Consider the following 13,305-nt stretch of genomic DNA (forward strand, 5'->3'; position numbering starts at 1 on the left):
CAGGGGGAGGGGCAAATCAGGGCAACCGTCCCAGACCCTGTGCTTTGGGGGGCCTCGTGGAGCCAGGCAGAGTGGCCGTGGCAACTCTGAGCTGCTGCCAGCTTCTATGTCTGATTGCTCGGCAACAACCCCCTTCCCCCACTGCCAAATCCACCGCCGAATCCGGCATGTCTGGCTGCTTGGCACCCCCTGCTCCCAACACTGAATCCACCACAAGCTTCTTTGCATCCAGGGGCAGGGCCCTGCACCCTGCTTGGGTCTTCTCTGCTTGCACCCTTTCATTTTCTGAAACCAAACTGATTGTAACTGATGGACTGGTTTCTTCAATAACATTTCCCCAGTTTTTCAAAGAGTGCCGAATTCTCCTATTGCTCGGTTTTTGGTTGTAGCTGTGTTGGTCTAAGACATAGGCAGGAAAGGCTTTGAGTAGATGTGATAACTTTTATTAGACCACCTGAGTAGTTGGATAAGAGTTCTTTGCAAGCTTTTGGGTGCAGTCACCCTCCTTCAGGCCTAGGGAGCCTCTGGTGTGCTGAGACTCCAAGCAATGAGAGAAGCTAAAAGTGTGACAGGAGGTCAGTGAGAATGTAAATAGTTGGAAATTACGAAAACAAAAGGTAGAGTGGGGAGGGCGGGGCGGAGAAGGTGAGTAAGGGAGACTCTACAGTAGTAATTCAAAGTAGAAAAGAGGCTGACTTTGAAAAAATAAATAGCTGGAAATTAGGAAGTCAAAGGGCAGAAAAGGAGGGGAGAGGTGGGGAGGAAGGGTGGGGGGGGAAGAAAAGTGTAAGTAGTCAGGTCTGGCAGGCATCGGGTAAATCAGATATCAGGCAGGTTGTAATGTGTCATGAATCCAATCTCTATATTGAGTCCATGATTGTTTGTACCCAGTAGATTTATGAAATGAAGTTCGTAGGCTCATCTATGAAAGGTGTCTTGTAGAGGAAAGGGAATTTACAAAACACCTCACAAGGGTCCCATGTTCCCAGTATGTGAGACTTTTGGATTGCAGGATTAAGGAGATTTACAGCTGGCGAAGCATTCACTGCTCTCTATCCTGATTCTCACCTCTCCTCATCCCCATAGAACTTCTTTCCTGGATGTGCTCATGCCCATGTCCACACCTCCCCGTGCCCAATAATGCAGGTTTTGCTCTTCAATCTCTTTCCGCAAAGCTTCACCATGAGGTGCTTGCTGCTTCCCTCGCCCTGCTTTCTCCTGCCCTACTGTTTATAATGCCTCCTCTGCTCATCATGCCCCAAAATGAGCATGGCATCCCTATGGTGGGTCTCTTTCTCTGCGATGTGGGAATGGACTGGGGACCAGAGCCCCTTTTAAGGTCCAAGGACACGAATTTCCCAGCTCCTTCCTCTTCCAGGGAAATCACCAAGATCCAGGGCTTGTTCCCATTAACTGACAACACTGGTGGGACCATGGAAACAGCAAATGACGCTGTTACCCAGGACATGATCTCAAAGCCCCAGGAGTCATGGGGTTCATCCTGGCTAGCACATACAGCTGGAGCTAGGTTGCAGAGGCACTGAGGAGACTGGGGGGGGGCGGGGAAGCCTGGATGCACAGAACAAGAGCCCCTCTGCAGTCACATCCAGGTTGGATTGGGACTATGAAGGCTGGGGGGGGGGGGGGCTGTCATTGTGCGGGTGTTCCCATCATCCAAGCCAGAGGCTGGGTCTACTTAGGAAGCTGAGAAAGTTAATTGCTGAATGTCCTGCTTCCCCTTTCCCCCCACAAAAAGACCTCAATAGCCAGGCCTGTCCTGGCATGTAACAAGTGAAGTAACAAACCACAGAGGTGGCTTGGGAGTTCCCTAAGACAAATCAATTGAGAACTCATTAACAGATATTCCTTTTATTAAGTGTCTCATCTAAACTGGTTCTCCAGTGGGAGCGGGGGACCTGCCTGGTTGATAAAGAAATAAAATATTCAAGAACAGTAAAAAAACAGATAACAAAGGTAATGTCCCAAACGCCACAGGTAGAAATTGGAAGGGATCACCTTAATACCCAAACGTAATGGCCTAGGTCTGGATGGTTTCAGAAAGGATGTCTTTTTAAAAGGCAACTTTGGTTTTGTGTCCCCCCCCACCCCAGTTTTTATCCTCTCTGCTATCTGGCTCCATCACTTAGCTCTAACTGTTCTCTTCTCTGCCTAGCTGCCACCAGAAGCTACTACAACATCCCACTTGGGACATTTCACATGGAAACAGAAGGGAACTTTGGATGTTACAATCCATGGGCAGGACTCCCACTCCCACTGCCCAGGGAGGATGTGGGAAACAGATCCCCATTCAGTACAATGATTCTTTTCTTATGGGTTCGCTGCTCAGAGCTCTGCTGGAAATGCTTCTGGCACTGGGCACAGCGGTACGGTTTCTCTTCTGTGCACTCGCCAGTGCTTGGTGAGTGATGACCTGTCAGTGAAGCTCTTCTCACACCAGGCACAGGAGAATGGCTTTTTCCCTGTGTATACATAGAAGTGTGCTGTGTGTACCTCTGCATGAAGCTTTTCCCACACTGTGTGCAAGAAAATGGCTTCTCTCCCACGTGCATAAGACTCATGAGCTTTGAACTCTAGCTGATGCGCTTCTCACACTGGATGCAAGAGAACAGGTTCTCCCCTGTGAGCACGTGCAGGACCCTGGTGAGTTTGGAGCTGTAAGCAAAGGTATTCTGACACTGGCATCAGGAGGGTTTCTCCCCTGTGTGTACGTGCAGGTGATCAGTCATTGGAGCTGTGGGTGACAATCCTCCCACACTGGCTGCAGGAACAGGGTTTCTGCCTGAAGTGCACACGCAGGTGATTGTTGAGACAGGAGCTCTGTGTAAAGCTTTTCCCACACTGAGTGCAAGAAAATGGCTTCTCCCCCGTATCCACACACAGGTGGTTTGTGTCAGTCTGTGAGTGAAGCTCTTCCCACATTGAGTGCAAGAGAAGGGTTTCTTCCATGTGTGTACATGCAGGTGATTGTTGAATTTGGAGCTCTTGCTGAAGTCTTCCCACACTGCCTGCAGAAGGACTTCTCCCCCATGTGCCCACGCTGGTGCTACGTGAGGCTGGAGCTCTGGGTGAAGCTCTTCCCACAGTGGGCAGAATGGTTTGTCCCCAACATGCACGCATGTGTGGCTTCAGAGGTGATCCCATCCTGGCGCAGCTCTTCTTGCACACAGCAGTGGCACAGCTCCTCCCCATGTGTATGCCCTCCTGTACTTGGCAGGTCATGCAGGGAGACAAAAGCTCTTCCCACATTAGGCAGATGTGCAGGTGCTCCCCCAAGTATGTTCTTTAGTGTCTGAGAGGGCATGGATGGTAGGCCTGTGCAAAGCAGCAAGTATTCGCTTCTGATTCGGTGGGACAGTGATTCGATTTGGCCGATTTGGATTTGGAGGTTCGGCCATAGGCTATAATGGGGAATCACTAAAATACCTATAACTTGGTCATTTTTTTGCAGATTCAAATGAAAACAGCAGGGATGGCAGCCCCTTCTGAAACACGAAGCCTGCCAAGTTTTGCAGAGGTTTCTGTGAACGTGCACCTCAAGATTCTGAAAGCACGTAGGTGCGGAGCGAGGAGGGTGGCACTCACTCTGTCTGCACGTGGAGCTTGGGGAACCCCAGAAGTGGGAGGTTCACCTTTAGGAACACCAGCTGCTCCACAAAACCAGGATCTAAGGAGGCAGAGGGGGATGTCACATCATCAGCAATGCTGAACACCCTCTCGCTTGGAACACTGGTCGGTGGACAGGACAGGTGTTCCCGGGCAACCATGGCCAGATCCTGCCACACCTGGCAGCGGGCTGCCCAATAGGCCAAGGGGTCACAGTGCAGCGGCTCCACCTCCTCAGCGAGATAGGCAGCCACCGAGGCCTCCGCATTACATACCTGATGGTGGAGTCTGGTGCCTCTGGGCCCCAACATTGAAGCCATGCCCTTAGCCCACATTGGCAACGGCTGTGGTGAAGGAGATTGGCTCGTGGTTGGAGTGCTGGCACGGGAAAGTGGATCCCCCTCTTTCATATCCCCCTGCCTCTGCCTTTCTGCCTCCCTGACTCTGTTCACCAGCACCTCTTTCCAGTGATCAAGGGTCTTGCTGCTACAGACATTCCCCTTCACCCTCGGGTCACACATACCCGCCAGCACGTGGACCGTACTGGACTGCAAGGGATCCAGCTGTTTTTTGATACCCTCCTTCAACTGCTTCACCAGTACCTGCACCTCTGGTGTTCCTGGCTGGGGCAAGCCACTTTCATCGCTCCCCTGCAACTTCTCCAATTCATTCTCAAGCTCCTTCGCTACGGGGATCACCTGGCTAAGGAGGGCATCGCCAGCACTGAGGCTCTCCGTGGCCTCAAGAAACGGCTTAAGGATCACCAAAATCTGGGAAATGGTATCCCATTCTGTTTTGTTAAGGGGGCCACTGATCCCAATCTCCCTGTCCAAGGCTACTTCTTGGATGGCCTTCTGTTGCTCGACCAGCCTTTCCAGCATCAGGTATGTGGAGCTCCATCGAGTCTCCACATCCTGAATGATTTTCTGTTGCGGGATGTTGAGCTCTGTCTGTTTGTCCCGCAGCATCTTGCCCCCCTTGATGCTGCGATGGAAATAGCCCGCCACCTTCCTGCATTTTGAAATGAGATGCCTGGTGGTGCTGGCACCATCACCAGCAGCCCCGTCCCCCTCCAAGGCATCCCTGACAATGAGGTGCAACTTGTGTGCCACACAGGGGATGCCAACAAAGTTGGCATCATGCAGCGCCTTGACCATATTGGCCCCATTGTCAGTGACCATAAACCCCCGGGTGAGCCCGCTGTGCCCAACGAGCCACCCCTGCACCATGCGGTTCATAGCCACCATGATCTCCATTGCTGTGTGGGACTCATCCATCATCTCTGCTTGAAGGAGAGCCCACCGACGCCCTGACTGATCACACCAGTGCCCTGTGATGGAGAGGTAGGCATGATCACCCCGGCTGCTCCAGATGTCAGAGGTGAAGTGCAAGGCTACCTGCGGGCCTGCCTTCTGTAGCTCCTCCCTCAAGTACTCCCTGCATGCCTCATACAGGGAGAGCACCACGGTCCTGCTAAAGGTGGTGCATGTGGGCACTTGGTAGGATGGGGCCAAGAGCGCCATGAGCCTCCTGAACCCTGGACGCTCAACAAAGGAGAAGGGCTGGCCATCCAGAGCAAGCATCTCCCCAATGCTCTGGGTGAGCTTACTCGCCTTTGGAACGAGACCCCCTTTGTCTCCACCTTTCCCCCACTGGTCCAGGGTGGTCTGCCCCTGCTTCTTGGGGACGGAGGCTTTGGAGCAAGATGGGGACTTCTTTTTGGGCACGCTTGCACTAGCGCCAGGAGGAAGAAGAAGGGGGTGGTGCCTGCGGAGATGCAGCAGCATCCCTGTGGTGGTGAGGTGTTTCTCGTCCTTGCCCCGGCTGGTCTTGCATTGACAGTGCAGGCAGATAGCATATGTGGGATCTTCCGCCACCTCAAAATGATCCCACACTACACTACCCCCTCGCTTCTGGGGTGCGGGTGCATGTGCAGATCCTGCCTTTTCCCCCTCCTCACCAGGCAGAGGTACAACAACAGGAGGAGCTGAGCCACCTGCCCCCATAACCTCCTCCCAGGTGCCTTCCAGAGAAGGAGACTTGCCTCTAGAGGAGCTTTGAGGGGTCTGGAGCTGTGCAAGCCTTCCAAATCTCCCCAAATCAATTCGGACGCTTCCGATTCGATTCGGACCTTTTAAAGGATCAGTCGATTCGATTCGGAGGTTTGGCCGCCGAATCGGGCCGAATCTCCTCCGAGTCGAATCAGCTACTGAAGCTTCACACAGCCCTAATGAATGGTGAAAGCTGTCGCCATGCTCAGCACATGGCTGGATATTCTCCCTCCAGGGGGTTCCCCTCTGGGCCCCAAGTTCCTCTTTTTCCCAAAAGCTCTCACCGGGCTCTCCACATATATGCAGCCCCTGCCTGCAGGGAACCATGCCATTGGAGGTCTTCAGGTCTCTCTGCCCTTCAAATCCTTCCAAGCTCCTTTCAGTCTCTGCTGTTCTCTGTCCCTGTCGCGTGAGGATCTGGTTTCTGGACTGAAACAGCTTCAGGTTGGCAGGCCCTTCCTCATGAGGCTGCTGCTGCTCAACTCTGCCCAGTGTCTCAGCATCTGCTGGGTGGAGATGGGACCCCAAAAATTAGTGTCTGTTCAGCTGGTAAAGGAAAAGATTTGCTATTCCCTCATGCTGGGATGTGCCCCAGATCCTGGATGGGCTTCGGTTCCTCTGTAAGAACAAGGAGTCCAGTTCCACATGGACTCTTGGTCTCTGGTCTCACAGCTTGTATCCTTTGTGCCCCAGTTATGGAGCAGAACATGGGCAATTCAGTGGAAACAAGGAAGTGTTTGTAATCCCCCAAGCATGAATGCCTGTGAATCCCAACTGCACCTAGTAGGCATTTCATAAAACTGAAAGTATTGATTTTATTCCTCTATTACAAAGGGGAGGAGCAGAGTTTCAGTTCAAATTAAACAACAGGACTAGTAGCAGTGGATAGCAGAGCATCAGCCTCTCTGCAGCCCAATCTTTAATAGAACCCACAGGGTTTCTGCCAACTCTGATAGCTACCGTGGGGCAATTCAAACAAGATCATGCCCTGCCAAAGTGCATAGCACAAGTATAGCCAAATTGGGCTGGGCTATTAACTCACACATTGCTGAGGGAAGATGGAAACAAAAGCTCACGGTACCTCAGGGCTACCAGATTTTGCGTCAGACCAAGACAGCAGACTAGGTGTTGTCCCTAGCATTTTACTACTTCCCTATGGACAGCTCCTCCTTCCATGACAGAAACCCTTGCCAAAATTCTGCCTCAGAAGACAATCTGAAGGGTTGAAGGTGGATTTCCTATCAAGACAATCCTAAAGAGGGGAAGAATAAGGGATCAGTTGCCTGTCCCTGCATCACTAAAATGCAAGAAGTGGAGATACACGCCTGCCCGGACAAAACAGGTCCAGCTAAGCTGTGTGAGGTTGGGACCTGGTGGAAGCAGCTCAAGGCAAGTTCAGGCTTCCAGTTCCCCATCGGTATTGAGAAGTTCTGAGCCGAGACGTAGGTGGAAGGGCATTAGAGCTTGTCAAGACTCACCTTGGGACAAGTCCTCAGACAACAAGCTTTCTCCAGCCTCATCATCACGGACCCAGCGCTTCATCTCCCCTCGTTGGATGTGGCAGATTAGGTCTGGCGTGGGACCTCCTGTGTTGGGGAATGTACAGAGGGTGGTTATTCTCCCCTCCAGTGCTGGATTGGGACTGGGAAAAAGGATGCAGTGGACTCAAATATTCTAATGGGCAGAAAGGAGGACACTTAGGAAGGACATTTCAGCTGGTGTGGGAGCCATGTATTCTGTTCTGGGGAGTATATAAATCAATGGTGGGCAAAATACAGCCCATGGGCCATATCTGGTCTGCCAACTCATTCTATCCAGCCTGCGGTGCCAGCAGAGGCTGGAGTCGGAGCTGTTGCCTGCTCACCACCAGAATCAATCAGCAGGCCTGCGGATGGTGGCTACAGTTATGGCTTCTGCTGACACAGCAGAGGACAGTGGATGGAAGCAGCCTTACCCACCTGACCCAACATGGCAGCCGGGGAGACAGAGTCTGACTCCATGGCACAAAATGGGATGGTGGGCAGGGCTGCTTCCATCCATGGTCCCCTGAGGTGCCAGCAGACGCTGAAGCTTCACCCACCCACCTAGCACAGTGCGACAGGAGATGCAGGCTAGAGTGGTAACTGAACCCCTGGTCCTGCCTCCCCCAGTCAGGGTCTGCACAGTGGCTGGAGGGTGTGGAGGGGGATGCAAACAAGTGGGGGCATTCCCTCCATCCCCTCTGCAGCCTGGCTCCTCACTCCTATAAAAACCACAGCCTGATGCCTAGTACAGCATGTCTCTCAGCCCTATTCCTGGTAGGGTCAGCCAAGCCAAGCCAAGCAGCATGGGATGGGGTGGGGGCGAGGAGCAGAAATAAGATGCTACAGCCCTGGGCAGGCTAATGCTCCTGCTTCAGCTTTGGTGCCAGCTGCAGGGAGCATGTGTGAGAGCAAGTGTGTGTGCAAATGACCAAACATACATTGCTCCAGGGGATGAGGGTGGCTTCTGGGGGTGGGGGCAGGACAAGAAAGGTGCTGAATCGACCCCCAGCAAAACACTCGAGAAAACAAGACTTTTCCACTGATGGGAGGTGTTTCCCCACTCTGGAAAATGCAGAACCACTATTTCTTACCTGCCCCGAGCAAAGGGCCTCGTCTGGGGAAGCAGCCCAAAGAACTTTCATCTGCTGACGAGTCCCAAGTCCCCTCTGTGTCAGGGTAATCTGAAGCAAGAAAGAGGCCTAAGATTAAGTGTAAATAAAAACTACCCCAAAGTCTCTAGGAAAATCCATTGACCACAAACCCGCACCAGCACATGGTACACAAAGGGCACAGAGGGAGCATAGTAGGCAAACAGGAGTGAGTGGAGCTCCAGCATTGATAATGACCACAGCAGCACTCAATGTAACCACAAAATCTGTCCATGTCCACTCCCATGAGGACCTGCATCGTCACCGAGCTTGTTAAAGAGCCATGAACTGGTTAAAACTGAGCAAAGCCACTGCAAGTTTTGTCCAGTGAGAAGACTATGTACAGAAAAAGAGCAGCATAAGAAGGAAGGCCTGCAGGGGTTTTAAAAAATACCCAATGATGAAAACTCAGTTATGCAAATAACCTGTAAATGGTTGGTGCAGCAGCAATCATTATGGGGAAAATGAGGAACATGCAGTAACAAAAGGTATAAAACAGTATGGAAACAAAGTGGCGTTTGACTACTAGGGTGCTGGGTTACTAGACCATGCCGCTGAATGCCCCAGTGAAACCCTGGACTGTCTGATCAACAGGACACGGGAGCAAGATTCGCTAGCAAGGTGACTGGTGTATTTCTATGTACAGGAGAATGCCAACTGATGAATAAACCTACACCAGGGAAGAGAAAACTCCTGCCTCTGGACCAGTCACTCTCTCAACAACCCACTGGTTCCCAATCCCAGATTTCAGAATAACACAAGGAAGATAACAGATCTTCCCACTGGATGCTGCTGTCATGCTGGAACTGCCTGGGGCCAGAGATCGAGACCCTGTCACCCCACAGACTTGCACAGAGACACCCCCACCCCTCACTCTAGAGGCTGAACAGCCAGGCAGCACTGGCATCTGGGCCCCTGAGTACCTCTGCTCAGGCTCCTGGCACGTTACCTGGCTCCTCATAGGGTGGGGGCTCCTCTTTGGGGACACAAGGCAGCTCCTCCTGGGGTCCCCATCCTGCTTCCTCCAGTGGCACGTGCCCGTGATGAGGCTGTGACTGCCCCAGCCGAGAGCAAAGAGGTTCCCTCAAGGTCCCAGGTCCCTCCATGTCCACGGCCATGTACTCGACCTGCCTGTGCACTGTGACCTGGGGACAAGACAACCACGTCACTGGGAGCTGGGAGGAAGCATCCCCAGACACACATACAGAGGGAATCAGCACTGATAACCACAGTGAAACGCTCTCGCCTGGAGCATCTTGTCCTCCACCAGCCCCAGCCAAAACCCCTCAGCTTGGGACACCCTATGTTCCTACTCCCAATTTGGTATCACTGGGGGAGGATGTCCACAACTGCTCCAGCATCTGCTCCCTGCTGTGGCACTGGGCTCCAGCCAGCACTGGCAAAGCTCCTGCAGGTGGCTGCAAACCTCCTGCAGCCCCTCAGCCACCTAGGAACAGACACCCCAGGCCAGAGGGACTGACCCCAGGGCCACATTGTACAACACAGCCTCAGCACAGAGACATTCACCTGCCAGCGCTGGATGGGCTCCTCCAGTGGCTCCTCTTTGACCTGTTGTGGTGTCACGCATCTCAGGGATGCTCTGCCTGTCCCAGCCTGAACAGCACAAGAGGCTTTCCCTGCACTCTCAGTTTCCACCTCTGGCTCAGGTCCAGCTGGGTCCTGCTCCTCCTCCTTGACCAGAACCTGGGGCAGCGCCGGGAAGGGGAAGCCCATGGCTGGCGCCAACTCAGCAGCCATCTTCTTTGCCTCACCCCAACTTGGACCTGCGTTCTTGCTCTTTCACTCCTCCCACACAGGGTCTTTCAGCAGTGTCCTGGATGCCCAAGGGAAAGAAACAACAGGATTTGTCATATGATCAGGGAGCAAGGATCACAACACATCACTGCAGATCCACAGCCCCCAGACAACCACAGCACCTCTTCACCCACACCATGGGGCCATATGAGGGTCCTGCCCTGCCCTGCCCTGACATGGGGAGCAGGGTTGGGACAGATACCAGAGCACCCCTCCACACAATCCCAGCTGACAGTGCTCTTCACTCCAGACCCAGAGGGCCCTGCCCCCACAGCGCCCCTCACTCCCCGCCCACAGCCTTCTCATACCCTGCTGGTTCCCTTCATTCCTGACCCACAGCCTCTGCACCCCACAATCCTGCTGGTGCCCCTCACTTGCAGTCTGCTCTGCAGCCCTCCAGATGCTCCTCCCAGCAGGCCTGGGGGAGGAAGAACAGAAGGAACTGGCTGGACTTAGATGCAGCATCATTTGCTGCCTGCAGCTCTGCCCGCTGCCCTGCCACCAAGCCTGGCTACAGCTCTCCAGAGGGGCAAAATTCCAGGGAGAGGCAGCTCCAGGGCAGGGAGAGCAACAGCAGCAAAGCCAGGGCAGAGCTTGGCTGAACCAGCAGTGTTGTTCCTGGCCCAGGCGCTGCCAAGAAGCCTTTGAGCACCCCCATGCTCTGTATGTGGTCTCCATTGGTCAAAAGACCTGCACTTAACACACAACCATCCTGTGCACCAGTACAGGCTGGGGACCAACTGGCTAAGCAGCAGCTCTGCAGAAAAGGAGCTGGGGGTTAGGGCTGTGCGAAGCTTTGGGTGGCGATTCCATTTGGAGGAGATTTGGCCCAATTCGGTGGCCGAACCTCTGAATCCGAGTCGAATCAGGGGACCAATTTAAAGGTCCGAATTGATTCAAAGCTCTCCAAATCTTCCGAAAAGATTTGGAGAGCTCTGATACTTTGGACAGGCCCTGGTGGTTGCAGCAGGGAGCTGCAGCCAACTCCGAGCTAGTAAGTACTAGGGATGGGGGAGGGGACCATGGGATCACCCCTGCAAGCCTCCTCTCACACCCGCCCATTCCCCAGCCCCACCCCCCTGCCCTGCCCACCCAAGCTCAGTACTTTTAAAAAAAACAAACAAAAAACCCTGGTGCTCAGCAGGTGTTGTTGGACAGGGGGAAAAGTCCCTCCTGCCCCATGCTGCTTGAGGGACCCTGCACAAGCCCCCTGATCCCCCCCAGCCCCCCCATCAGTGCCCCACCCAGGCCAGCTCTGGCCCTTTAAAGAAAAAAAAAAACCCCAAAAGCCAAGAAAAACCCCAAGACTCACTGCTCCTGCAGTGGCCTCATGGGCTTGTGCAAAGCCTCCCCACCTGGCATGGGGCAGTGGGGATCACCTTCACCAGCAGGAGTGGTGAGTTGGAGGGGGGGGTGTTGTTTTTATTTTTTTCTTAAAGGGCCGGAGGTGGCCTCAGCAGGGCACCCGTGGGGGGGCTGGAGTACGCGGTGAGGGCCTCATGCAGAGCCCCCCGTGCAGTGTTGGGCAGTGGAGACAGCAAGGATGCCGCCCCCCCCCCCCCCTGCCGGCAGCACTCACTGAGCCAGGGCTTCCCCGCCTCCCTGCAAGTGCTGGGAGCTGGGGCAGCCATTACTGGGCTGGGAGAGTGGGCGGGGGATGGGCCTGGCCAGGCCGATTGGGAGATTTGGCAGCAGCCAAATCTCCAAATCAGATTCAGCCAAATCGAATCAGGGCAGCGATTCAAATCACCGCATTGAATCACCGCCCTCTGAATCAGCCAAATCCGAAACGAATAGTAGGCGCTTTGCACAGGGCTGTTGAGGATGACGACAGACAAAGAGCTGAATAGGAGCAACCAGCGTGCCCTTGCTGTGCAGAAGGCTAACGGCATCTTGGGCTGCATCAGTAGGAGCGCTGCCAGCAGATCACGGAAGTGATTCTTCCCCTCTGTTTAGTGCTGGTGAGGCCATATCTGGAGTCCTGCACCCAGCTGTGGGCCCCCACTACAGAAAGGATGTGGACAAGTTGGAGAGAGTCCAGCGGAGGGCAAGGGACATGGTTCAGGGGCCGGGGGACACGACTTGTGAGGAGAGGCTGGGGGAACCAGGCTGATGTAGCTTAGATAAGGGAAGAAGTGGCCGTCAAGTATCTGAAGGGGGGTTCGGATGGGGATGGAGCCGGGCTGCTCTCAGCGGGGGCAGGTGACCGAACAAGGAGCAATGGGCTCAAGTTGCGGCAGGGTAAGTTTAGATATTAGGAAAAACTTTCTGACTAGGGCAGTAGCAAAACACTGGAGCAAGATACCCAGCGAGGTGGTGGTAGCTCCATCCCGGGAGGTTTCTAAGACCCGGCTGGACAAAGCCCGGGCTGGGGTGATGCAGCTGGGGCTGGTCCTGCTTTGGGCAGGGGGTCAGACGAGATGTGACCTCCTGAGGGCCCTCCAACCACAGCGTCTGTGGTCTCTGCGGGGGGAGGAGGGGGAGTACAGCTTATCAGTAGCGATTCTGCTTTTCTCTGACAAAAAAAAAATCCCCAATTCTCAGGTTTTCGAGTAACCCTACATTTTTCAGTGATTAAAACGAGACCCCACTAATACACAGAGACATACGTACATACCTATCTACCTCTCTCCACACACACAGAGCTATATCCATGCCTACCGCGATGTTTCATTTTAATCACAGAAAAAACCGTGGTTTTTGAGTTATTTTAACCTAAAAACCGGGGATATTTTTTTTACCGCAGAAAGCCAGGATCCCCGGGGCCGGGGCCGGGGCCGGGGCCGGGGCCGCGCATTGTCTGCGGGCTAATCTCGGCCCCGCTCAGCCTGAAGCTCTCCCTCCGCCCGCGGGTCTCGCTCACACGCCCGCGGGATACGTTGCCCGCGGACACCCCCGCGCACACATGCCCGCCGCGCTCACCTCCTCCGCAGCGCCCCGCGCCCTGTCCCGCTGCAGCGCGGCGCGGGTTAAGGCCGGGCCAGGCGGGAAGCTCGCTCCTCCTCCTCCTCCTCCCGGCTCCGGCTCCGGCCTGTGGGGGCGGGCAGGCGGCCTGGGGCGAGCAGCAGCGGGCCAATGCGATTGGCTGAGGGGGGGTCACGTGCTCTGCTCGGGGCCGGCAAACTGCTTCCGGGTAGGGGCGGG

At 54.4% G+C, this 13,305-nt stretch overlaps 1 protein-coding gene across 2 annotated transcripts; it reads right to left on the reverse strand.

Moving 5' to 3' along the window:
- Positions 1 to 1,013: 1,013 nt before the first annotated feature.
- On the reverse strand, positions 1,014 to 13,230 carry LOC149852769 (zinc finger BED domain-containing protein 4-like). Of its 2 annotated transcripts, none has more exons than XM_090029687.1 (6): positions 13,084 to 13,230; positions 9,874 to 10,180; positions 9,296 to 9,491; positions 8,290 to 8,379; positions 7,154 to 7,261; positions 1,014 to 6,178 (listed from the first exon to the last, which is right to left on the reverse strand). In XM_090029687.1, the coding sequence occupies exons 2-6, from the start codon at positions 10,102 to 10,104 to the stop codon at positions 3,600 to 3,602; spliced, it is 3,204 nt and encodes a 1,067-aa protein (XP_089885813.1). In that variant the 5' UTR covers positions 10,105 to 10,180; positions 13,084 to 13,230; the 3' UTR covers positions 1,014 to 3,599. The 2 variants fall into 2 exon arrangements, with proteins under 2 accessions (XP_089885813.1, XP_089885812.1); XM_090029686.1 differs by having other exon boundaries at positions 1,014 to 6,181.
- Positions 13,231 to 13,305: the final 75 nt, after the last annotated feature.

This window comes from Crocodylus siamensis, chromosome 15 (assembly GCF_052110815.1).
Source record: "Crocodylus siamensis isolate JL-2025a chromosome 15, ASM5211081v1, whole genome shotgun sequence".
NCBI lineage: Eukaryota > Metazoa > Chordata > Crocodylia > Crocodylidae > Crocodylus > Crocodylus siamensis.

What these genes read in the sequence shown, in the direction of transcription:
- LOC149852769 (XM_090029686.1), bottom strand. Translation starts at nt 10,104, where the DNA reads ATGGCTGCTGAGTTGGCGCCAGCCATGGGCTTCCCCTTCCCGGCGCTG. An exon ending in AGCCCATCCAGCGCTGGCAG is followed by an intron (nt 9,492 to 9,873) that starts GTGAATGTCTCT and finishes TCTTGTCCCCAG; the next exon opens with GTCACAGTGCACAGGCAGGT. An exon ending in AGGCCCTTTGCTCGGGGCAG is followed by an intron (nt 7,262 to 8,289) that starts GTAAGAAATAGT and finishes TCCCCAACACAG; the next exon opens with GAGGTCCCACGCCAGACCTA.